Source organism: Tauraco erythrolophus, chromosome 25 (genome assembly GCF_009769465.1).
Source record: "Tauraco erythrolophus isolate bTauEry1 chromosome 25, bTauEry1.pri, whole genome shotgun sequence".
NCBI classification, from domain to species: Eukaryota; Metazoa; Chordata; class Aves; order Musophagiformes; family Musophagidae; genus Tauraco; species Tauraco erythrolophus.
The window spans coordinates 1,646,396-1,672,386 of NC_141489.1; the positions used below are offsets into that span (position 1 = coordinate 1,646,396).

The following is a 25,991-nucleotide window of genomic DNA, read 5'->3' on the forward strand; positions in this document are numbered from 1 at the left end:
GGCTTTTGGGGGGTGGGAGGGGCGGAGGTGAACCTCGCTGTCAAAGGGAAGGGTCGGGGAGGGCCTGGCAGGCCGGAACCGGCTGTAACCGCCTCTTTTCGGGTTGGTGCCGGCGCCTGGCTCGCTCCCGCCCGCAGGCCCCGGCCCCGGTGCCGCCCGCACGGAGCTCCCCGCGCCGCCGCGGCCCCTCTGCTGGCCCTTTAAACGGTGGCCCGTGACGTGTGTAGCACTCCATTCATAATTCCAGGCGCCTCGCTGCTTATTGGCCCGCTCAGAGCGGGGCGTGGCCTGGGCGGTACGTCACGCCAACTGGGCGAGACCATCTCCGGGAAGCGGAGGAGGGAAGGCCGGTTTCTTTTTCCCCTCTCCTTTTTCCCGAATCCAGCCCTTTCCGCCGTTCCCTCTCTCAGCCCACGGCGTACTCCGTTTCTCTCCCTCCTTGCCGCAGGTTGAGTCCGGGCGAGCCAGCGGCCAGCGCCGCCTTCCCCCTCCTCGGTCGCCGGGATCCCCCTCCTCGGCGAGGACATGGTACCTCCCGCTCCCCACCTCCTCCGCCCGCCGCCATCTTGGCGCCTCCTCAGAGCGGGGCCGGAGCGGGCTCGGCCGGCGGTGGCGGCTCCTCCTCAGCGGTGGAGCGAACCACCGCGGGGGCGGGGTGGGGGGGGCAGGGGAAGGCGCGGACGGAACCACTGCGGCAGCGCCGGGGGGACGGCGGGGGAGAAGCTAACGGGCCGGGCCGGCCCGGCGGGCTGACGGGGGCGGGCGGTACCACCGGGGGAGGGGGCGCGTGTGCCGGGCCGGGCGGAACCATGCGGAGGCGCTGGTAGGGGGAAGCCCGGGGGGGAGGGGGTTCGGTCCGGCTCCCGGTGCCGCCGCCGGGCCGGGTCCGCCATGGCCTCGAACTGCGCGGGGGGCTCGTCGGCGGGGGGCGTCGGGGCGGCGCTGGGCTCGGCCCTCAGCGCCAGCAAGACCAAGACCAAGAAGAAACACTTCGTGTGCCAGAAGGTGAAGCTGTTCCGCGCCTCGGAGCCGCTGCTCAGCGTCCTCATGTGGGGGGCCAACCATACGGTGAGCGCGGCCCGCAGCGGGCCCACCCCTCCCCGGCTCCGGGTCCTCTCCAGCACCTCCGGACGGGGCCCTCCTCCCCCTCACACCGGGCCCTCGCCCCCCCGGATCGGGCCCTTCCTCTCCTTACCTCAGGCGGGGCCTTTTCCCGCGCCCCTCAGACCAGATCCCCCCCGGATCGGGCCCTATCCCTCACACCCCCTTTCCCTCTACATCGCAGCCTTCCCTCCCCGTGGCCTCTGTGCCCTAATCCGGGTCCTTCCCTGGATTCCTGCTCCCAGGGCACCGCCGTGTCGGGCTCAGCCTCCCGGTGGGTGCCTGCCCTGTGAGGAGGGTCTCCGTGGGGTCCATGTCCCTGGTGGTCCCTTTCTCCTGCGGCCGGGGCTCCTTTCCCGCTGTCCCTGTCTCCAGACGATTCGGATCCCAATCCCGGGTCAGTGTCCCTCCCAGACATCACCTTCCCCATACCTAGGGTGGCTTTAGGCTGCGCTGCTGCGTGACGCTTGGCTTTGCCACTGCGTGCCTGTGCCCTCCTGCCCGGATCCCCTTCCCTGACACCCTCTCCTCTGTCCCAGGCCTGGGGTGGGGTGGTGCCGGTTTGGTGTCCGCACTCAGGGCAGTCCCTGTGGCCCCGGAACGGTGCGGGGACTCCCACGGGTCACAGCCCAGAGAATCACACATACCTCTCTTCTCCATCCAAGTATATAAAAGGGTCTTTGAGCCCCATCTCTTCAACCTTGTCCCCTTCAGCTACCAGAATTCGGGCCACGTACGTCCCTGGACTCTTGGCCTCGGTTTCCCTGGGCAGTGGTTGGCACGAGTCTTAGGAGGGAGCTGGGAGAGGGTCCCTGGGAAACGTCTGTGTAGGCTCAGCTCTTTGATCCACCTCTTCTGGACGTTCCTAACACCATCTTTATATTTTTCTCTGGAAAATTCTCCCTCTGTGATGGCAGGCACAAATTCCATACTGGAATTGCTTTGCCACTGCTTTCTGGATGCTGTTCTGGGAGAACATTGAGGTGGTCAAAGAATTCAGAAGCCTCATCCCTTCCTAAATTAATAGGCTTTCAGGTCTGAAAGATACCTATTTCCTCAGTGGATTAAGGGGTGTCTCCTAGAGAGTGAAAGGGATTTAGGCTTAATTTTTGCAGAAACAACACACACGCAAAAAAATTAGAATTGTATTTCTAGCTTTAAAGATTAAGCTAAAGCTTCCAAATGTAGTTCAACACAGTGCTGTCAAGTCAAAGGATGTTCCGAGTGCGGGCTGCTCCAAGCCTTGCCCAGGAAGCAGGATAATGAATTTAATCATGCTTTGATCAGTGGTGCTATTAGGAGCCCTGAAGAAATGGAAATTGGAGGAATTCTTCCCAGTTTCATTTGTGGTCTCTTAGGGTCAGTTGCTTGGTGGCAATTACCTTTTTTTTTTTTTTTTTTTTTTTTTTGAGGGGGGAGCTGTCTGGATATTAAGCATCTGGCAGGGTTTTTAGGCGCTGGATCAGGACAATGTAACTTTTGGAGCGCTTGACTTGAAATATTTAGGCAAAGGGAGGAAGGCAGACTGGCAGTTCTGTGTGAGCACTGAGCTGGTAATGAGATTATATCAGATGCACATTATGAAGAAATTGCTGCCAGAAAGGAGGACGGTATCCTGAGAGGCTGGGAAGGGGGTGAGAAAATTTCAGCTCTGACCTCCTCACCCTTGGACAGGCATCCAGGATTTCCCAGCAAACTCTTGCTAGTTGGTTTTGCTCCGCCACGGATGGGTCTCAGTGTGTGTTGGGGTGAGCTGTGCCGGTGTGACCACGCTGCAGAGCAGGCTGCGAGCAGCCGTGGCTTTGTTTGCTCGACACACGAGCAGCTGCTCGTCCCGCTCGGCGTTTGGGAGGTGATGGTGTTGCCCTTGTTATGTAGGAAGTGGAATTGCTTACGTGTTTCCAGCAAATGGGCCTGGATGGCTGAGGAAGTACCTCTGGACCTCGTTAGAAATCTGTCATGGAGGTTGTTTAATGTTTGGCTCCTGGACCACAGTTTTACAAGGAGGGATGAATCTCTTGGCTGTGTCTGGGATCCCTGCCTTGGGATCCCTGCTGTAGGCAGGGGGAGAAAACTGCTATCAGCACAAGCCACGAGGCTGTGCCAGCAGGATTCTGTCAAAAATACTTGCATTTGAGATGAACTTTTTCGTGGACAAATCAAACAAACAACCATTTTGTGCAATCCACCATTTCTGTTGACTGAAGAAATTCCCTCGGGTTCATTAACTGAGTCTGGCAACGGTTCGGCCCTGCCTTGTGTTTAAACAAGCTTGTTAGCAGCTGGTGATGGGTCTGGAGAGGATCAGGAGCAGTGATGCTAGCACACCAAGAGCAGGAACTGGTTTCTGGAACACCAGTTCTAAGCATTTCTGTTTAGTGAGCTGGGTCTTGGCTGTCCTGGTGGTCCCCAGCCAACATTTAAACCGAGTGAATTGGGATCGGGGTGGGGCCGTGGCTGGTGTAAGCAGGGCCAAACGTGGGTGGTATTAGTCCAACAGATGAATTTTGAACTAGAAAAACGTGGAGGGGAGGGGAGAACTGGTGCAAACCGAAGAAAGTGGAGTCACGGTGGCTCATGCTTGATCTCCGAGTTTTGTGTAAGGCAAATTCAGCAAACGTGGAGATGATTCCTGGGGAAGCTTTGCTTGCGACTGCTGTTGTCATGGCATTGGAAGAGGAGATGCAGCTTCTCAGTGTTGACCACGTGCGTGTCACTCCACATACGTTCTCCGCTCCCTGGCCGGGCGCGCGCGCATGGGATCTTGCCAGCGGCGGAGGGAAAGTTGTGATGGTTCTGGAAGGGAGAAGCCATCTCGCACTCAACAGCGAGATGAACACGGCGGTGTTGTGTGATGCTCTGGAAACCATGGAAACGGTTGTAAGGTGCTGATTGTAGGCACTGGGATCCCAGTGAGTCCCAGGGAGTGGAGAGGTGAGTCTCGTTTCTGCTGGTTAAAGGATGATCCTTCTGTAGGTGGCAGTTCATCAGCTGGAAAGATCTCTGGAGCTCTGTGGATGTTGGCAGGGGCAGCGGGTAGGCACAAACAAATCCCGTTTTTGTAGAAATGGGCAAATCTCTTCTGTTGCCTGTGTGGATCTTGCCCGGGGCAGCCTCTCATGCTCCAGAGGCTCCGCTTCCTGGCTGAAGCAGCAGCCGATCTCCTGGGACCCTCAGGAGTGGTGCCAGCCAGTACAAAACACAGCTAGTTAGTATTCCAGTGAAACAGCAAAACTGGGATTTGCAGCACGCTTCTCCCTTCTCCGCAGCCTTGGTTTTGATGTTGCCATGTTAATTCCAGCCAGAGCAGCATCTGCCACGGATCAAATGTTGGAGTCCTGCAAACTGGTGCTGGCACGGGATGAGCGGCGTGTTTGCCCTCTGCGGCGCTCGCTGGCGGCCGCGGCTCTGGTTGACCTCTGGAGAGCGCAGCACATGGCGGTGGCCGTGGTGGCCCGTGTGAATGATCGAGGCTGGTGGCTCCGAACCTTCTTATCCTGAGACTTCCTGTTCAAATAGAGATTCCAGGAGCCCTGTTCCTTCTCGGGATGAGGAGAGAAAAGGTTTTCCTGGTTAGTTCGGCGAGGAGAGCGGGGCTGAGTTGCCTGCTCTGCCCCTGACTCGTGTGGCCCTGGGTCGGTCGTTGAACCTTCCCATTCCTCAGCTTTGGTTCGAAGCAAGGGGAGCAACGGCTCTGCCTCCCTGCAAGGGCACTGGGAGGACGGGTGCCTTCCCGGGAGGACGGGTGCTTTCCCGTGCTCCCGAGGCCACGCTGACCCATGGGTGACGGGCTGCCCTGCGCTGGCGGGGCAGGAGGGTCGCATGGGCCGATTCCTCTGCCCGTGGCGCAGCGTCGTGCTGCAGCTCCGTCGGGACACGACAGCTCTTTCCAGCAGCCTTCAAAGTAATTTGTTTGGGAAGAGGTGGGATCGCTGGCACTACAGGATGCTTTTTTTTGGCCTCCTGTTAAAGCATGCTGGTGCCCCCAGCGCACTGATAGGAATTATTGACTACAAGATTCATGCTTCCATAGCATGGCACGGGGGTTTTGTTAGCTCGGAGACTGATTAATCATGCTCTAATTCATAGAAAACAGTATTTATTTTTTTCTCCAGCCATTGCCCAGTTGCTGCACTGTGTTGAGCAGCAGCAAAGTTTTGCTGCAGGTGTGGGTTTGTCTCCGTGCTAGTTAAAGTGATTTCGCTATGTGTCTTTTACCTACTTCCCCGGAGTATTGTAAAGTTTAACTAAGGCTTGCAAAGGACTTTGAGATGCCTGATTGAAAGGCTTGGAGAGGAACAAAGTATTTTTATTTTCCTGAGCAAATTCCTGTTGTAAAGAATCCTAGAGAGTAGACTCACACACTCCATCATCTGGATCTTGTTAGTAAACAAATTGCCTTTTCCCATCAATTTACTAATGGTAATTGCCACTTTGAGGCTACAGTCAGGTTTTGAAACAAAATTATGCCTGGCCCGTTCGTTCCAACAGCTGTCCCTGAATGACACGGAATATTGATGTGTCTTTTATTGAAAAAGGAATTCGCTTTGGTGAGGAAGACAAATTATCAGCTACAGATAAACCCAGAATCGTACTGACTGGTGTTGCTCAAGGATCCGAGTGACCAGGAAATAGAGGCTGAGCAGGAGAGGGGAGGTGGCATTTTTCCAGCCCTGTAAGGCCAGGGGTGGCTGTAGACTTCTCAGCGTAGGCAAAAATGAATTCTGCTGACTGGGGACGAAGGGGCCGGCCGCTCCTGGGGGGAAGGGAAGAGCTGCTGGCTGGGAGCTGGAGAAGCAGCGGAGCTGAGCTTGCTGTTCCTCGGGCTGCCAGGCAAACAGGAGGAGGGTGGCAGTTGTGGCTTTGGAGAGATGAGGGTCTTCTCTCCCTCGCCTGCCGCTCTTGCCCCTGTGCCCTCCTTCAGTGGCATCAGGCTGCCATTCCCTTCAGGGTTCTGCCTGGCATCGTGGCTGTTGGACACACCGGACAATGCGCCGCCTTACCTCCCGGGGTGACCTCTGGACACACCGGGCTGCTTGCCTTGCTTGGGAAACTGCTCCTTTGTTCCCAGAATACGGTGAAACCAGCAGAGAAACGGGAAGCATCTCTTTCTTAGTGCCCCTGCTGTTGCCTAGTGAAGATGTCTGGTGGTTTGTCTGAAATGTGGCTTGGTTTTAAATCCTCTGAGCTGCGCCGAGATCCTCCGCGGGTCTGAGCCTTTCGTGAGGCTGACGGGCACGTGCCATTCGCCCTGTCTCTGGCCTGGGGAGGGGCAGGACCCGTGTCTCGTCTGGCTCGCTGCAAAACGCAGGTGGCAGTGGCCAAATGCACTTGTAATGGTGCTTTCAGCCCTGGACTGGTCCCTGCCGGGTTGTCTGCGCTTTCTACTGAGCGGGGAATAGAAAACTCCTGGCGTAAGAGGACTGTGCAGAAACAGGGGCTTATTTTCAAGAGGATTCAAAGGCAGATTAGGTCTAAAAAGCTGGATGACTTAGAGAAAACCAGCATCATGCTGGGTCTGGAGACAGATCCCTGCTCTGAAGAGCTTGTGCTCTAAATTAGCCATTCTTCACTTTTTCCACTTTGGGGACCTCTGAAACCTTTGTAGCAGAGATGTGGGAATACCCCAGGTGCAGAGTGCTGTACAGCACGGACCTGCTCTTGGCAGTTACTGTGCTTCCCAAAACAGCCCGTGACCCCTGCGGTGAGGGACCAGGGGGTGTGACTGCACTGCTGTCTGCTGCTGCACCTCTGCTCTCCACGGCTGCCTCTTCCAGAATAAAGAACCAAGCCCGAGATCCCGCTGTGCATCTTGTGGACTGGAGATCTCCACAGGTCCTGGTACAGGCAAACATCTTACAGCTGGGTGACAGCTCATGGTGGGAGACAGGTGGGTCAGACCCATGGGAATGGGCTCCCGTGGAGTCAGGGCTTGCCGGGCACCTCATTGCTCTGCACCTTGCGGTGACCTTGCCTTCTGTAGCAGAAACACAGAGACACACACTCTGCTATATATAATCTCCTGCTCCACGCCTCTCCCTGGGGAGAAGGCGAGAGAGCAAACATGTGCCAGGCGTTAGTCACGTTGCTCTCGGAGGCTGCTCAGATTCCACCAGGATAAGCACAGGAGAGGATCCCTGTAGAGCGGTGCTGCCCGCTGCTTTCGTTTGGGCAAGGTCTGCCAGTGTTTCGCGTGGCACCACGCTGCAGGACTTGGCCCCATAAGCCTTAGGAAGGGGAACTGGATGCTGAGGATTGATGAGGAAGGGAGAGTTTGGGATATTCCTTTTCCAAGGCAGTGTATGGGCTTTTCATTCCTCACCCTTTGGGATCCTGAGGAAAGTGTCAACCGTGGGAGTCACTGTGGGAGCAGACAGCGCACATCTCCCTTGCTTAAAAACCAAACAAAACAACAACAAAAAACCCCGACCAATCAACCAAAACCCCTAACCAAAACCATGTTTGCTTTCAAACTGGTGTTGGGAGCAAAGGCCCAGGGGCCATCTGCCCAAGAGCCGCGGTGGAGGGCAGGCTGTCAGTGCTGGGACTGGGAATGGCCACTTCAGCTCTTTGGCAGCAATTCTCGTCCCCAGCACAAACCCCTTCTCCCCATCTCTTCCAGAGTTGGAATCCCAAAGCATCCAGAAAGCTCTGCTGTGCACAGCTGGAAGGGGGAAAGGCTTCTGCAGGGGTGATTTTTGGGGTTTTTTGAGCTGTCTTCAGGCTGTTATATCTTGGGAAGAGTGGGGGCATCTTTTAAGTGAGCCGAGGTATTCTGGCGCACCATTTCTGCCAGTCAGGAGCCTTGCAACAGGTACAACATTTGCTTTGAGGTTTCTGCTTTGGCAGAAACGAGGACATCCAGAGACGTCTTGACATCTCGCTTTGCTAACATTTGTGTCTGAATTTCTGGCAGGGAGGAGACAATCTCGGAATCACTGTTCCCTCGCAGCCGTCAGCACCCTTCCTCCGCTCTGGAACAAGCTGATAATAGCTTGTTTGTGCCTTACCCACTGCTGAGAAGAGGGCTGAGAACAGGCGTGTGGAAGGAGCTGTGCTGTCGGGCTTCCCCTCCTGGTAGACAGCAATAATTAGTGGCTGGAGGCAGCGCCTCTTTCTTGGTACAGAATTAGCTGGTTTCTCTTCCCCCCTTCACCCTGAGGGGAAATCATGGCATGGGGCTCCCCGGGAGAGCTCCTTGCAGGGAGCTGAACCCCAGGATAGAATCATAGAATCAAAGAATGGTTTGGGTTGGAAGGGACCTCAAAGACCATCCAGTTCCAACCCCCCTGCCATGGGCAGGGACACCTTCCGCTACACCAGGTTGCCTAAAGCCTCATCCAACCTGGCCTTGAACGCTTCCAGGGACGGGGCATCTACAACTTCTCTGGGCAACCTGGTCCAGTGCCTCACCACCCTCAGAGGGAAGAATTTCTTCCTTATATCCAATCTAAATCTCCCCTCTTTCAGTTTAAAGCCATTAGCCCATGTCCTATCACTACACACCCTTGGAAAAAGTCCCTCTCCAGCTTTCCTGTAGGCCCCCTTTAAGTACTGGATCTCCCAGATCCCTTCCTCCCTGCCATCCTCTTGCCTTTCCTTTCTCCGAGCTGCAGCTCGAGGAGCAGCTCAGTGCAGGATTGAGCCTTGAGCTTCAGCTGGGGGGTGCTGGCCTCCCTGCTCCGTTGTGATCACAAATGATGGGAGATGTATGACATTATTTATTCATTCATCCGTGCAGCGTTCTCCATACATCCCAAAGCACTTTATGGGAGTGCTTAATGCTGCTAGAAAGTAAATACTGGGCAGGGCTTTAAAGAGCACCGTCTCCGCTCTTAACGGCGCGGTGGCCAGTTTACTTCCCGCTTATCTGTTGTGTGGGATGGCTGTCTCTGAAAATAGTCATCTTTCCTCCTTCCCGTCTGACGTTGGTTAAATCTGGCCTGTTTTTCCATTGGGAACGATGGGGAAAGGATGTGAAAAACACATACCTCATCAAAGGCTCGCTCATAATTAGACAGCTCACTGCACATCTCCGGAGCCGGGACCTGCTCGGTCCTTGCAGAGCTGGAGTGTGCCACGGATCCCGCTGCAGAGCGGCTCGCTCCCACCTCCTTTCGCCTCCCTTCCCGGGGGGGAGATGTGACAGCAGCAATTTGGACAGTACCGTGTGTCCTTTTGCATGGGGAATCCCAGACCTGGAGTCCGTTTCCTTAGGCTGACGGCTTGGACCCCGTTCCCAGTCAGCAGGGAAACGCCGTGCGCTTTCCAGGCAGCATTTCCCGTCAGCAGGGAAATGCCTTGTGCTTTCCAAGCGTGCTGGAAGTCGCTTGACCTGCCTGAGGTTTTGGCGTTGGGAACAGACCCCAGGCCTGACTCCCAGCCAAACCCCACTGCTGCCAGTGTCGTCTGCTTCTCGCCAGCATTACCTGCTTGGCACGGTAATGACGGGAACAGAATTGTAATGAAGCTGCTTCCTAAATCCAGCATGTTGGGAGCAGCTGGACTCTCCGTTAGGTGGGACTCGTGTGATTCCTGTGAAATCCCTATGAATGAATGACATTGGAGCCATCCTCAGAAGAGACAGCTCAGACGTGCTGCCTCTTGACCTGCTCTTGAGCGCTGACACCTCCTTGTCAGTGCCCGGGCTTCTCTGGAGCAGAGCAGCCAGATATAGTCCAGAGGGGGGATATTTTATTTTATTTTTTTTTTTTTACTCTTAATGCTTTCGCTGCTGGGTGCTGTAGCGTGAGCCTGTCTGTACAATAGTAGCTGAATGTTCATTCTTCTGCTTCCCTGTATTCCTGGGGCTGCCACACATGACTAAGGAGCAAAAACAATCTAGTGGAGTGACTCATCCCTTTAGAGAAGGTGGGATAAGAGCAACGAGAGACAGCAAGCACAGAAACGGCATCCACAGGGCGCAGCTGTGCTGTGCTGCACCAGAGCTACCCAGAGTCTGTCCTGCTGGCCACGATGGATACTCTGGTCATCCGTGATTTGTAACACTGAGAACGTAAAATCAGCTGTTTCTTGGTCTGTAGGTTTGTTTCAGTTCTGAGCTGTATCTTGGAGGGTCAGTGGAAGGTGAAGGGATGAAGGAGCCCAGGCTGGCTGGGGAGGAGCGCGCACCACGATTGAATAAGGTGCTTCCGTGGGTTCCACAGCGTTCTCTAAGCTGCTTCAGCACAGCAGCTTGCTCTGAAGGTCTAATTAATGGGTTATATTGCTTCCAAACCGGCTTCTGGGGTATTTGGCATCCCCTGGACATGACTGCTTGGGTTGTGAGTCTCTGTTTCCTTTCTTTTTTAGATTAATGAGCTCAGCAATGTTCCTGTCCCTGTCATGTTAATGCCCGATGACTTTAAAGCCTACAGTAAGATTAAGGTGGACAATCATCTATTCAACAAGTAAGTAGGTGCTTCCCAATTTATTTGTCTCTGTAATTAGAGGTCTTTGCTGTGGGGGAAACTGGCATGTCGGAGGTCTTTTGGTTGGTTCCCTGTTGTAATGCCAAGAGGACTGTGGCTGGACTCATGCCCTGAGTCTGTGTCCTGCCCAGGCCACTCAACAGGACATGGCAGGGGGTCAGTCTGTCACCGAGACACTGTCTCGTGGTTTGGTTTATATCCTTTGAGTGACGAGAGGTGTGGTAAGGCCAGGCTCAGAAGTGGTGCTACTTAAAAACAAAGCTAGTTCCACATGATAATCACTGGACTGGGTAGAAGACAATATTTTAGAGTTCACAAAGTGTAGCTTCTCTAAAGTCCTAGGGCTGGAGCTTGCTGCACGTCTTGGTTGTGCATACCACTGATGCAAGACTGACTTTTGACTCCTGCTGTACCCTGCCTGAGTGTCCTGTCCTGACCAGCAGAACCCAAATCCCAAGACAATGGAGGAGAGGGCAGGAGTTCACTCTCTCCTGTGACCTGCTAGGTTCCTTGTCTCTTCTTTGAGACTGTCACAGGAGACGGCTGTGAAGCTGTGTTACACCCCTAGCCCATGGGGTTTGTCTGGAGTTACCCCTTTCTCCTTTTCCCAAAAGATCCATTCTTGGAAGCCCTTTTAAAGCCAGGGTTGTGCCTGGTGCTCAGAGCTGGGTTCTCCACCCTGACTCTGTGCGTGAGCAGGTCTGCAGTGCTCCCTGATTAATGCTTCGTTTTCACTAAATTGCACAGGGATCAGCTTTTGGGAGTGGAAATGTGATTCAGAAGCTTGTCTTCTGTGGCGCCTACAAGTTGCAGTATCTGCTGTCCCCTCTTCTCCTACATAGATTGTAGTTTCCCACGTGTTGGTGCAAAGGACCCTCCTTGAGAATGAGCTGACAGTGTCTCCCACTGCGTCCAGGCAGGATAAGAGCTCTGGCAGGGAGTAGGTGCAGCATCCCTCAGCGACGGGGAGCGTTGTCTGTTGTCCACTGTACCGTGCTCTGGCGAGGCTTGGCAGCCAAGCTCGCTCTGTCACGCTTGGGACTGGTCTGCAGCGTGCCAGACTGGGAGCTGATTCACCCCCTCTCCTTTGCGTTCTGCGTGAGACGGCTGGTCGTGTGTTGACCTTTCTTCTGACGCACGAGTGATCTGATCTGAAATCAGAGACCCCCCCCTCCCCTTTCCTGCAGCTTTTCATCTTGAACAGTAACAATGTGTTGCAGGGGGCAGCTGTGTTAGAGTGGAACAAAGCAACAAAGGAGGAGGAAAGAGAGAAATTATTCTGTCAAATTCTGCTTGTGACCGAGGAGATTGTTCTGTAAGACAGACATCCTCATGCAAAGAGCCTGGTAGTCAAAAGCTGGATCCTGCAAGCATTTCTGTGAACAGACGACTTTTGTAGGCATCCAGAGAAACAAGCTACCCCAGTGGGGGTAAATACTTGTGGAATAGGGCCCTTGTAGGTAGGAAGAGGTTTGGATATCCTGGGGGGTTGACAGTGAAGTGGGAGAAGAATTGAGTTTGATTTCACAAGCTGGTCATTGCACAAGAATATCTTTTCTGCTTTGCCCTAGGGAAAACTTGCCAAGTCGCTTTAAATTTAAGGAGTATTGTCCACTGGTGTTCCGAAACCTCCGAGAAAGATTTGGGATTGACGATCAAGACTACCAGGTACCGTCTCTTCTCTTCCTGCCCTCCTAACACCTTTCCCTGGGACAGAATAACCAAGCTGGCAGAGAAACTATGATATCAACATTCTTGTGTAGTCAGTTTTTATGGGCTTATAATCCTGGTTTGAATGGTTTTGTCATCACCCCAGGGACCCCCAGCAATGGAGGAGATCCTACTGTGCCAGGTACTGGGCAATTGCAGGATGAAAAGATGGTCCCTGCTCCAGAGCTCTTACAGTCTAGGCATAAAATAAGAGGCAGCAGATGGTTGCAGACAGGCGGGAGCTCGAGGATAACAATGATCTAGTGCAGAACATCTGCAAGGAAAATGAGTCTGTCATGTTTTTACAGATTTGGGTTCTGTTTTAACCCAGTGTGTGCGCCAAGCATTGGTGCCGTCGAATTGGGTTTATCGAGATGGCTGCAGCTTTGAGATGTGTCCCCTAAAGCCAGAAGCTCAGACGTTCCTTGGAGAGGAGAGTCCGTTTGCTTGTGTTAAAGCTGGGCTTAAATCCACTGGAAGAGAGATGTCACAACCCTTGCTGCTGCAGCGGGGCCACCCTTCCGCACACAGCCCTTGGGATTAGGCACGGAGCAGCTCCGTGCTCGGAGCTTCTCCAATGAGGGAAAAGCCAGAGCAGAAAGAGGGTGGCTTTGATAGCTGCGTGGCCTTCAGCACGAGTGTTGGGTAATTAAACCCGCTGTCTTTGGCACTCCGCTGCAGTTGATAAAGGCTGGGAATATGCCAGCACCACGGGGCGAGGGCTTCCACCAAAATACTGGCTGGAATCCGCCCGCCCAGAGTGACACACTAGCACTGGGGCCGTGGGAGAGCGCTGCGAGCTTCTCGCTCCCTTCTTTGCTTCACGTACAAGCCCAGCTCTGTTCCCTAATGCCTGTGTTGTGGGGAGAGGAGAGGAGAGCATCCTGCTAATCGCACCAAACTGCTTCCTTCGGGTGGTGTTTGTGTGTGTGCCCGTGTCCGCACGCGTCTGCGTGTACGCCCTCTCCATGCGTGTCAAAATTCTCTGTGATTTTATCTGTTATTGCCTGATCTCCTGTTTCAATGCTAATGTAACAGAGAGATCTGTTTTCCTCCTCCAACTGCATGGCTCATTGCACTGGTGAGACACTGGATCTCCTTGATCCAGTTTCTCATCTCATGTGGTATGATGCAAGGAGTGGATGTGTAGCACCTGCATCCCATTCTCTGCCCCTCGTTCCCAGACCAAGAAGGGATCAAGCTTGATCCCTTCTAGGAGAAGGGATGACCTCTGAGGATACTGGGATCCGGTTTTGGGGCTTTTTGCTTCTTTCTGTAACTGTGTCTCAGTTGCCTCTCTCCTGGCTGCCAGGGCCCATCCTACTCTCCTGCCTGCTCTCAGGCACGCTGGGCACTCCGAGGGCGTTTGCTCAAAGTGAGACACGTTTTTCGAGCAGAACTGACAGTCATCTTTGCTTTTCTTCTGCGAGGGGCCGACCATCCCCAGGAGGAATAGTAAATGCTGGCTGCTGCCTCGTGGCAGCCTGCTGCAGCTCTGGACTGGGCAACTGCCCATCTGCTGACAGAGCTAGAGCCGAGCCCAGCGTTAGGAGGCAGGTGGTGTTTGTGGTCCCCGTGTGTGCCCAGTGCCTTGTAATCACCTGCCAGCCACGTGTCGGGCACACAGATCTCTCCTGCTTGTGATGGAAGATCTCTTTTATTTTTCAGGACGGCTGCTCAGCCCATGCTTTTCTTGAGCACATGCCTGTTGGATTATCGATTTTATTTTTTCCCTCCTACCATCAAGCCTGTTCTCTAGGCAGCGATGGTGTTTGCCAGAAGCAGTACCGTTGCCTCCTGGGGTGTTGACAGTAGTTCATGCCAGGCTGTGTATGGCTCTTGAGGAGACCACCTGGCCAGCAGCACCCTGCCCTTGGGGCTGGCTGTACCAGGGAATTGCTGGGTGTGCTGGCTTCCTCCAGTACTCTTCAAAGCACTTGGATGCAGTGAAGTCGTTAGCTCCTAGTTACTTTTTTGTCCCAGTCCATCCACTATAGTATATTTTAGAATTTTTTTTTCTCAGTTTATTTTGAGAAATGATCAGAATCATGTGAAGTAACTTACACAGAAGCACCCACTCCCTTGTTGGTTCTCAATACCTGGTTTATCATTTACACTTTAGCTGTTGCTCTGAAGGATTGCTTCTCCCGTCTCTGGGGTGGAGCAATTTGGCTCTTTAAAAACGTCCAGCTAAAACAGAAAACATTAATTGAGCTAAATTCAGGTGGGTAAAATGTTATGGCTTGAGTGAGAATTGAGCCAGGATGCTAAATATAACCCCGAACTGTGGAAGAGGTGGGAGTGACAGGAAGGGAACTAAGTAAACCGAAGGGCTGTGGATTTGGTAATGTCCATATGTGGTCACGATTTCTGCTTCCCATCTCCTCTGGAAGAAAAGCTCTGTGGTTTTGAGGTGAGGGGCGATTAAACTGTGTAGCACAGACTCATTTGCAAATGTCAGCAAGAAGCAAGGGTTTTTTTTGTTTGCCTTCATTTTCTAAAGCTGTTGGCAGGAGTAGAGTTTTTCCTCTGCTTCATTAAAGTTTTAAAAGCTTTAAATGCTCCATTCTGAAAGGAAACCTCTGGGCTCACTTGCAGCGTGACACGGTAAATCCCTCTTTCGCAGCAGGCTCTGCCTGCATGTCTGTGCCTGCAGAAGAGCAGGCTCCCTCTGCTGTCTGCTTTTCAGAGAGCTGAGGGGAGGAGGGAGCAGTGTAACGAGCAGCTAAAAAAATGCATCATGAAATGCATTGTCCGGCCCTGAGATCCCGAAAGCTACATCCACCTTGAGCTAAAAACCACTGTCCGGGTGTCAGTACCGCTGTGTTTTGGAGCACAACTCTCAACTCTCTCCATCTGCATGCACCAGTGGCAAGGAAATGCTGGGGAGAGCCTATGCTGGTTGACAAAATGGCTTCTGAACAGGCACTGGTGACTGGGGTGGTGGAGTTGGAAGGCAGTTGCTAGGACTGGTGACCAGCTTGGGTTAGTCTGGAAGGTGCAGAGAATGATGACTCTCACAGCAAGTCCTCCTACCTGGGGGGAAGGATCAGAACAGAGAGGGATGTGGTAGGAACTCTGCAGTTTGCATGGGATTTTCCAGTTGTGCTGCAAATATGGAAAGAAGCTGCAATGTTTTGTTGCTAAGGGTGGAGGCAGGGATACAAAGACAGATGCTGCTGGTTGTCGGAAGAACAACCGAGCTATTTATACTCACAATCCTTTTCGTCCAGTTGTAAGAACAGCAGAGGCTGAGGGTAGCTTTTGGTTTCAGGATGACCTGTAAAGAATTCCCAAACAATGAGACTTTTGCCAATTTAGGCTGCTTTTTGATGGGAAAGAAGGCAGAGCATTTCATTCATTTTGTTCTGTTTTTCCTTAAATCTTGGAAATATCCTGACAGTTCTTAGATTTCCAGGAGGAAATGCTAAGAAGTCCTGACCTGTGTATACTGCCTCTTCAAAAAACCCTTAGTAAAAAACATCTTCCAAAATGCATGCCAGGTGTTGGAGTATAACAGGTAGACAAACTGAAGGCCCAAGTGAAAGCTCTAAACTCCATGTCCAGACTTACAAGCAATTGGATTAACCCCAGCAGTGCTGAACACTCAAGGATTCTTGCTTATTAATGGTCATGACTGGAGTGTGTTTGCAGGCGTGCCCTGAAGCTTCGCCAGGACACTGGCGCAGTCACGAGGGTGGAGCACAAAGTCCCTGGGATGCCAGGTTGTGGAGCTGGCCCTGGGCACCAACATCTCATCTGCTTTCCGAGGCTGCTCTTCTTTCTTCTCCAGGGAGGTGGCAGCTTTTTCCTTTCCTCCCCACTTTTTCTGTTCTGGTCCCTTCAGAACTCGGTGACACGAAGCGCCCCAGTGAACAGTGACAGCCAAGGCCGATGCGGGGCCCGGTTCCTCACCACCTACGACAGGAGGTTTGTCATTAAGGCAGTGTCGAGCGAGGATGTAGCAGAGATGCACAACATCTTAAAGAAGTACCATCAGGTACGGTGAGTCTGGAACCCCGGGAGGGGAGGTGGCAAACACCTTGGGGAGCATCTTGTGATGTGCTGGGGAACTGGAGCTTGGATTCACAGTGTGCAACCTGGCAGAGCTGGCAAACAGCTTCTGCAGAAGAAAACAATGTTCCTTAGCATCTGAGAGCCAGTTTTGGTACAGCTGCCTGTTCCTTCACAGTGCCGAGCCCCTTCACAGCTCACCCTGTTCCTTACATCACTGAATTATGGATTGCTGGTACCTGAGATCTGCAAACCTGCTCCTAATTCATTCCTTTGAATTAGACTTGCCAGAGGGACCAGGGAAGAGCCAATTATATGCAGCAGGGAAGGAGGGGCAAAGTGGAACAGCTGGAAATGTTCTACTCTGGTCCATGTTATCTGCCAGTCCATCTGCTCTTTGCTTTCAGATATGCTCACATAGCCACAAGAAGTGAAGTTAGCCAGTGCCAACAACACTCGCCCTGCTGAGACTGGGTGAGACAGGTGCACCCAGCCTCCTACACGCAAGGGGATGCTCTGTCTCAGCTCCGGGCTGGAAGGTTCTTACACTGCCCTAGCTTGCTGTTCTTGAGACCCTAGGAGCCATTTGGAAGCCTCCTTTCATTTCACATCGGTGTCAGATGGCTTCACTATCACCTTGTTGCTGATCTTGTGTTCTGTCAGAGATCGGGCTTGTGTGACAGTACCATCTTTATCTGCCCTTCCCTTCCCCGTTCTCCAGTTCATAGTGGAGTGTCATGGGAACACCCTCCTGCCCCAGTTCCTTGGCATGTACCGGCTCACCGTGGACGGAGTGGAAACCTACATGGTGGTTACCAGAAACGTATTTAGTCACAGGCTGACTGTGCACCGGAAATATGACCTGAAGGTGGGTGTTTGGAGGGTAGCTGTGGAGCTGAGGGCTCCTTTTCCAAGAGGGTGGGAGTTGGTCTTTGTAACACCTGCTTGACAAGGTCCTGGGCTTTGCTTTTTGTTCAAGGGATTGGGGTTGGGGGTCTGTGTGGGGCTTCACTTGAGGCTCAGATGTTCCATTTCCCCATCCCAAGTGGCCTACGCTACACCAGGGAGGTCTGTAAGTCTGTCTGAGGCAAGAAGGGTTTAAGCACTGGTTGTAAAAATAGTTTCATTATTTTTCTACATGGGGGAATTAAATGGTATCAGTGAATTCTTTGGGAATATGACACATAGTGCAGCGATGCTCTTTTCTGTATTCTTTTATCAGGGCTCAACAGTATCCAGGGAAGCAAGCGATAAAGAGAAGGTATGGACCGTTCCTGGCCAGACTTTGCTTCCTCCAGGTGGCTGGAAGCAGATGGGATCCAACTGACTTCCCTTTTCCAAAGGAGTATTGAGCAGGGGATATTAAACGGGCCCTGAGGGATAACCTGTTTCTATCCCACCTTTCAGGCTATGCCCAGTAACTGCTCAGGAAGAAATGGTGCACATCTGGTGTTGCCCTGCCCTGCTCTGTTATGTTGACGCTACCAGGAGTGGGGGGAACTTCTTGGGGGACAATCCCACAAGTACCAAAACTGACATTAGTGCAATGGTGTCTTTATGGAAGGATTTTTTTCATAGCTCTGCCTGTGCACCAAAGTGAGTCAGGTCAGCAGTTAGCTTTTGCAACAGATGCTTTTATAAACCAGACCAGCTCCTCTCAGGTTCTTGGCATATCTCAGCATGTTTGTAAGTTTGGTTTCTGGTGGCATTAGGGGAACTTAGGGCTAAGAATCCTGCCCTTGCAAAACTTTGGCTGTGATGCTGCCATGAAAAGTCCTGTTGAAATCACAGCAGTAACTCATGGTACTACATGTTTTATCCCATACACGTGGGATTTTCAGGTTTGGGACCACAGAGTAAGTCTAACCCAGCCTGCCCTAAAATTAGATCTCTGGCATGAGCCAAGGAGCTCCCCTTTACACCAAATGCTCTGGCGTCAAGGCACGGCTTCATCATCCCCAAGTGTCCCTGGTTTGCTGCCTGTCTACTCTGTAGCTTTTTTTCTTTATGCAGTTTGTCTCAGACCGTTCATAGTAGAGCTATATAAAGCCGCCACATGCTCGTATGTCATTCTAAGAACAAAATAATTTAATTCCCAGTTGCACAAAGGGATTGTATATTCTTCTATATCCCTGAGAAATCCTCAGGGCCTGCTGCAAGCCGATTCCTCAAAAAGCAGTGAGTTTAATTTTTTCCTCAAGTCTTTAGGGAGGAAAGCATTTTTTTTCAAGCTTTCACCCCTTCCCTCTCATCAGAAGCCAACAAAATGTGTTTCTTTTCTATTCTGGGAGCTGGTTGGACCATCTCTGGCTGGAGCCCAGCTGTTGAGCTTTCAGCCTGGAGCACATCTTGCTCACTCTGTCTCCCAGCAGTTTCCCCCTAGGTGCAGCTCAGCACATGGATCCATTGACAAATAACTCTGCTCTGCCTGACGCCATTTCATGCTTGGTGGACAGGATGAGCCACTTCACCTTATAAACAGGCAAAATATCCTGGTGCGACCCCACACTCAATCAGTCTCTGTGCAACCAGCATATTGCTAAGGGATCAGGGTACCAGCCCTCCCACAAGAAGCAGGGCTTTGGAGAATTTGACACGGGCTTTTTGTTGCAGGCCAAGGATCTGCCAACGTTCAAGGACAACGACTTCTTGAATGAGGGTCAGAAGTTGCATGTTGGAGAAGAGAGTAAAAAGAACTTCCTTGAAAAGCTGAAGCGGGACGTGGAGGTAGAGTTTCCTGGGGGCAGCTTTTACTGTCTCCCATAACTGGATCCTCTCTGTGGCCTCGGGCTCGAGGGATGCAGCAGTGACTGAAAAGCAAGTCATTCCTGGAGCAGTCAAGCAAATACAGTCAGGGTCACGCTGATGGCACTGGGCTTGTGAGCTCATGTGTAGATTCTCTGGACTTAATGAGGATTTAGCTCTCTCTACAGCACTTTCTATTCAGGGAGATGCTGGCAGGGTAGGATTGAGGATTTCTGATCCCACGTGGATGATGCTGTTCTCACTTACCTCTTTCTCGCAGTTTTTAGCTCAGCTGAAGATTATGGACTACAGCTTGCTGGTTGGGATCCACGATGTTGACCGGGCAGAGCAGGAAGAGATGGAAGTGGAGGATCGGGCAGAGGATGAGGAGTGTGAGAACGATGGTCTCGGAGGCAACCCCATTTCCTCCTACGGCACACCTCCTGACAGCCCTGGCAATCTCCTCAACTACCCTCGCTTCTTTGGGCCTGGAGAGTTCGATCCTTCTGTCGACGTCTATGCCATGAAAAGCCACGAAAGTGAGTATCAGGCAATACTGCCCTCAGAAGGTCTGGAGGGCAGAGGAGGTGTCCTGTGGGCCTGGCTGGGCTAAATGGAGTGGGAGAACCATCTACAGAGAAAGAGACACCCTGCCAAGTGTCTCTCCTTTGCTGTACAGTCCGTTGTTGTGGATGGTGTGAGCTGGAATGGGTAGAAGTGACGCTTGGAGAGCAGTGGTGTGTTCAGAGAGCGTGTGGGCCTCTGGTGTGCTGTTTCCAGTCGTTCTTCTTTGCCCTTCTACAGCCTCCAGCTGCCTTGCTTTCTCTGCTAGTTGCATCAAAACTGATCTGCTGTGTATTTCTTGAGGAGGGGGGTGCAGCTGGGCTTTGCTCACAGCTCAGGGTGTGCTAGCAACTCTCTTGCCTTGCTAGGTGCCCCCAAGAAGGAAGTGTACTTCATGGCCATTATAGACATTCTTACGCCATACGATGCGAAGAAGAAAGCTGCACATGCTGCCAAAACGGTGAAACATGGGGTAAGCAGCCTGCTCTCCCAGGGAGGATGGGCTTGGGGGCTTCTGCTTTGCTTGCGTGCCTGCATGTGTATGTGTGATGTCTCCTGACACTGATTTTTCTACCAGTATGGAAATTCTCCAGTGATCCTGTGCCCAAGAATTGCTCTTCCCTGACTTACTGTCTCCTCAGACTGTCTTGGAAAGGCTTTCCCTCTGGTTGGTTGGAGATGACGTGCATTTACATCCCTGTTTGGGAGGTGCTCCAGTTCCCTGGTGTGGCACTGACAGCCTCACAGAGCGGGAATGGACTGGCTGTAGGGAGACATACTACCCTGCCCGCTTCCTGGGGCCAGTCTGTTCCCTGGCAGCGATCCTGAACTTCCCAAAAGGGCTTGAAAAAAGCCCAGGTTAGCAGGACATGTTTTTCATGCTCCTTCCAAATCTCCTCAAAACCATGAGGAAACAAATCCAATGCTTTGACTCAGTGGTCTGCAGAAGATTCAGCTGGAGTTCAAATCACTTTCCTTGGGGATCCCTTTAGACCTCTCTGGATGTTGTTTTTCCCTACAACTTGCAAGTTGTTGTGTGTCTTTCCCGGCAGAGCCGGGCTGTGCTGATGTGACCTCTCCCTGCTGTCCGCCCCTGCCCGCCGAGGAGGGTGTCGTGACTTGTCTCTCCTCTCTGCCTTGCAGGCTGGGGCAGAGATCTCCACCGTGAACCCAGAGCAGTACTCTAAACGCTTCAACGAATTTATCTCCAATATCCTGACATAGTCGTCCTCAGCCTTCGGCGAGAAAGGAAGAGAAGAGGGGCTACTTCCAAACAGAGAACGCAGCCTGTGACACTGAAACAGACACTGTAGCAGCATGTGGGGTGTGCGTGTGTGTGTGTGCTCGTGTGTGTGTGTGTGCAAGAGTGAGTGTGTGGCACTGTGTGACTTCAGAGAAAACTAATTCTAGGTGCACCCTCCAACAGTCCACTTGACCCAGGCGGAAAAGTGGGTTTTTACGTTACAGAAGTGCCCAGACATAGATTTGAGGGCTTTTTAAAACAAGAAAAGTGCATTGTTTCAGCACTGCTCTTTCTAATGACATTTTCTCATCTCTGATCAAGAGAATCCCATAGGGATATGATATGTGGCACTGTATAAAAGGGGTCGCTCTAGATCACGTTCAGTGGGAGTGAAGCAGTGCCTGATTCCACAAACTACTACTTTTTTTTTTTTATTGGACTGTCTTTACCAGAAAGACATACAAGCCCTTTTATTTCCCTCTTGGTAGGAGTTGGAAGGAAAATAGCTCACCATTTCAAGGACGGAAAATATTACTCTGATAAGGAGGAGTCGCTGAACTTTAGGTAAATTCAGACTGGGACACTTTATATTTTCTGGTTAATTTAAGTAACAAAAACTTCTTTTGTAACTGCACTTGACTTACAAGAAAGATGAGGGAAATGAACATCTACCAAAGATGATCGCTTCAAAAAGGTGTAACTTCTAGAACCTACAGAAAACAGTGTGAGATGTAGTAGAGGCATTGACCGACCTCAGATAATAATGTGGTCGGACCCATTGTGCTTTATATTGGCTGTCTGTGAAGATTTCAGAAAAGAAAAAAGACAAAAAAAAAAAAAAATCATTTTGTACCTGTAGATATGGGATAGTATTTGACTATCTGGAGCGTTTCCCTGTCGCACCTCGGTCAGGGGTTGCCGTGTCGCTTAGGTGACAGCTTTACGTTGCAGTTCTGCCAGTGTTAATCTAGCTAATGTTCAGTCTTCCTCACTTGCCCCATCTGCAACAGGTACTTGAATTTGTTTCCTGACAGAGGTTCTTTGCTTAGTTGGTTTGTTTTTCAAATGGCAATGTGACTTGCACACGAAGGGATTGGACTCGCTGCCAGTGGGGAGTGCTGGGAGCTGTGACTGTGGAGCAAGTTCCACTGCTCAAGAGGACTCGGGACTTGAGCTGGGATTCTTTTTACTCTTCCGTGCTCCATACCCCTCTCTAGAGCGACAGTCAAGGAGTGGAAATGTTTGAACACTTGCGCCAGATTATTTTCCCCCCCTAAGGAATTGGGACTGATGTGCGTGACTGAATAACGTCCTGTTTTGTCTCCAGAATGCTTGTAATATTTTTCACAGCCAAGCTTGTCAGACTTGCTTTGGGTTTTGTTAGCTCTGCTGCACAACAGTTACAGATCTTTTGGTTCTTTTTTTTTTAAATTTTCTTTTTAAGCAGGATTTAGTGTTTTGAACAAACCTCTTGCAGTTGAAACATGTTGCTTATCTGCCTTGAAACTGTTTTCACATATGCCTTTGTTTCGGGAATAAGCTGTTTCGAATGTCTGTCCCGTGCTGTAACGCGTGCTACAGTTTGCTGTGTGGAATTTGGTCCTTTTGAGAGATAACTGGTGCTCATCACGTCCTGGTAATTTCCCTAGACTAACTAGCTCTGGTCTGGATTCTGAATGTGGGCTTGTTTTTTTTTTTTTTTTTCACATTCATACCCACATTCATGATGTGAATCCCGCAGGTCTCAACTTTGAAGGGGACAAAAAGGGGCTAAAGTTTCAGCCCATAAGAGTGCACTGTAAATAGAGTCTTTAAGAAATCAAAAATTAACATTAGGGGTCATAATGCGATACGGATCTTTTTATTCATTCATGGGTCATTCCCTTTGAGATGGGACAAAGTTCTTCTGCCACTGTAGTCCAGTCCCTGTTCTGTGTGATGTGGAGGCTGACACACCGTTGTCTGGGAGGCTGAAGTCTCGTGTCTTAAGGTGTGCAGCTGGAAAAGCCACAAAACAAATGCAGCTATGAGAATATTTTTTAAAAAGGAGGACTTAGAGGGTGTCATCAGCTTAGTTTTGTGGGCATTATATTGGTTGCTTTTCTCTTAAACAGTAAGCACTTAAGTTTACTATCAATTAGAAATTAAATACCAATCACTTTTTATTCTTGACAGTTTTAAAAATCTGCTTTGAATCTGCAACTTTGGCCTGGTAAGTTTGTCATTCTCCTTTTGGGAAACTAGCTTGTACCTTTTGAACTGTTTATCTTTAAATTGCATATTAAAAAAAGACAAGAAAAAAGGGGGAGGAGGAGGGAAGGAAATTAGTGAGCTGCAGACATCCTGCAATGGGACACTACAAAACAAACAACCCAAAGAAAGTAGAATGAAGCTCACACAGCTGGGAGCAACAGTCTCATTCCCTGAATTTCATAAACAGGAATGAAATTAAAATGCAGTTAGTTCCTGCAGTGATCTTGACAGAAGTCATGATACTAAGGGCTTAAGAGCAGTTAACTGTATTTTTTCCTATTCCACTCCAAAAAAAACCCTCCTACTCGGATGAAATTGGCTGTCTCTGGCTCAAGTGATGTGAAAAGCCCCATAAACTCTGTTCACTTTAGCACTTCCCCAATTCTGCCACTTCTGTCAAGTTGCCATACTGTGTGTATTAAAGTAATTAAATGCAATTTTCTCACTTAATGATGTATTACCCAGGTATGTAACTTTGTTTAACATAAGCATTTTGTATATTGTTTACATTTTGAGAGGTAGCATTATGTTAAAAATGCTAATTTTTGTTTCTAGACAGTATTTTTATTACCAGAATAAGAAGTGAAGCTGCAAATATTTGATTTGTTTTAAAAGGGACGTTTTCTTTTGTTTTTGTTGTTTCGTTTCGTTTTTTTTTTTTAATCTTGTTTTAGGTCACTTTTTTAACTCAAGTATTTAAAAGGAAAACCCAGCCCTTTCAATTCTGGTTTTACAACTGCTTGTGCTAGTTCGTTGTCTGTTTCTGGTGTGAATTTAGTTCTAGTTTGCTGAAATGTAGATATTTCTGTCTGTAGCATGTACCCTGCAGAACACTTTACACTGAAGTGCATTTGACTGAGAACCACCCTCGGCTGAAAGAGTTGCAGTAGGTAGGCACATCACTCAGATCCTGGTCAGAGTGCAGGATTTTTCAAGAAATTGCAGTGCAATTCTTTGGTTAACTGGAGTTTCAAAAAGAAAAAAAACCTTTAGTGTGCAGTGTCTCTGCAGTGCCCGAAGGCAGGGTGAGTTTGTGTGAGAAGCAAGCTGCAGGATCCGTAGTCCTGCCTGTGCTGAGGGTCTCTCTTTTTCTGAACACGGGCCTAATCTGTCCAAATTTAAGAATTAAAAACTGCTTTGAACCTAGAACTCACCTCTTCCCTGTTGAGATAGCTCCTACAGCGTGAGAGTGGGAGAGGGAAGGCAGAGTGTGGAGTCCCAGTTGGGTGCTGGTCTGCTCCCGCAGTGCAATAAAAACCACTCAAGAACGCGGTGGGTCACCCTTTGATAGGACCCACGTGTTCTGGACGTGCCAGGCAGCACCCAGCCTTTGGGTTGGTGTTGGCACTAGGAAGAGAGGGCCTCATGTTTGCCGTATGGAAGAGGAATGTCAGCAGGAGTTCACTTCTCCCAGCAAGCAGCGATAGGATCCTTCCCTCCGGTCTCGTACACGCCTCTCTGATTGACCTGGTTTTAATCCTAAAAGCTGTGATGGTGAAATTCATCACAGGGAGAACTTCTGGGGTAGTAGGTGACTCCAGATTTCCTGCGTAAATGAGGCTGTACTCCCACATCCGAGAGTCCCAGTTTTGAATTGGATCGTCATAATCAGCAAGAACACTGCAACACTTGAGTCTTATTTCCTTTCCTGGGAGGAAACTCCTGCTTTTTCCCCCAGGAGCGCTGCCCCAGCCACCTTTGGGGGGGTGTCAGCTGGGGACTCGCCTCTCAGCCCCAGAAAGGCACAAAGCGAGGTGGTGCCGTAGTTACGGGCCGCGTTCGGTGGGCTTGTGTCAGCCTGGACAGACAGACCCCTCCCAGTCCTGGGACCACTCTGCCCTCTTTGGAGATGCCTCCCTCCCTTCCAGCTGCACAGGGGTCAAAGCCTTGAACCCCGAGGTGGTGCAAACCTTTCAGAAGTCCTGAACGTGGTTTGCAACACTGATCTGAGACAGATGGTCCTTCACATAGCTCCAGGAACAAAACAGCTCTCTCCCCGTCCATGTCTTAAACACCCCGTGCCAGGTTTGCCCGTCAGCTACTCCTGCAGAGCCCTTCTCCAGTGTCCATATTAGCCACCACTGATTTTCCTTGCTCTTTGAAGTGAATTCGTGTTGTAACAGCGATGGCAAAGCTCGGGAAGCCAACTGCTGCTCGTCCATCCTTTTTAGTGGTTTGGGTTTTCACCACTCAGAAGTTGTGCTGGTCTTTGTTCAGCTGCACAAGGCGAAACGCAGCTGGATTGAGTTGTGTCAAGTGAGCGTGTTACACACAGGTCACAAGGGTGGGCAGGGCTAATCAGTGCGACTGAAAAAATGTGAATAAATTAAGTTTAATCTAAAACTACAGGAAAAAAAAAGCGTACTAGGTTTTTTCACTGCTGTTTTTTAAATAGGAATTTTAAGTCCTCTGTGCTTGTCTGTTTGCTAGGAGCAGTTTGAGACACTGTTACTGTTTTGAAATGCATGCATGTTACAAGATGAGTCTCCAACCAGAGAAAAATAAAATTAAAACTTTGTGTACATCTGTTCCTTACTGCTGTCCTCTTTAAAGCACTCGTAACGAGCTCTTACTCCATGAGGTACGTGGTCCTTTCCACTCCTAGATTAACCACAACTGGAAAAGTCTTTTTACACCTGCCTGTAAAATGGGGGGGTTTAAGTAAGAAATGTTTTTACTGAGTCTTGGATACGAGAACAAATGAGACTGGACAGGAAAAGTTAACACTGCCACACTGTCTGGAGGAGATGCTGCTGTCTCCCTGGGGCACAGCAGAAGCTCAGGCACCCAGGTGTACTGAGGGAGATGAGTACAGGTGGCTTGGGGAGATGGGTGAGCTCTGCTGCTGTGTAAAACCCAAGCTCCTTCCGACAGCTTGAGAGAGGAGAACTCAATCCTGTATTCAGACTCAAGAAAACCAAAGTTCACTA

General features: G+C 50.9%; 1 protein-coding gene across 1 annotated transcript; it reads left to right on the forward strand.

The window, feature by feature from the left end:
- Window positions 1–891: 891 nt before the first annotated feature.
- On the forward strand, window positions 892–25,583 carry PIP4K2B (phosphatidylinositol-5-phosphate 4-kinase type 2 beta). Its single transcript, XM_086626515.1, has 10 exons — window positions 892–1,068; window positions 10,414–10,511; window positions 12,104–12,200; window positions 16,090–16,242; window positions 16,978–17,124; window positions 17,479–17,517; window positions 18,870–18,983; window positions 19,282–19,540; window positions 19,934–20,037; window positions 20,709–25,583. The coding sequence occupies exons 1-10, from the start codon at window positions 892–894 to the stop codon at window positions 20,787–20,789; spliced, it is 1,269 nt and encodes a 422-aa protein (XP_086482641.1). The 3' UTR covers window positions 20,790–25,583.
- Window positions 25,584–25,991: the final 408 nt, after the last annotated feature.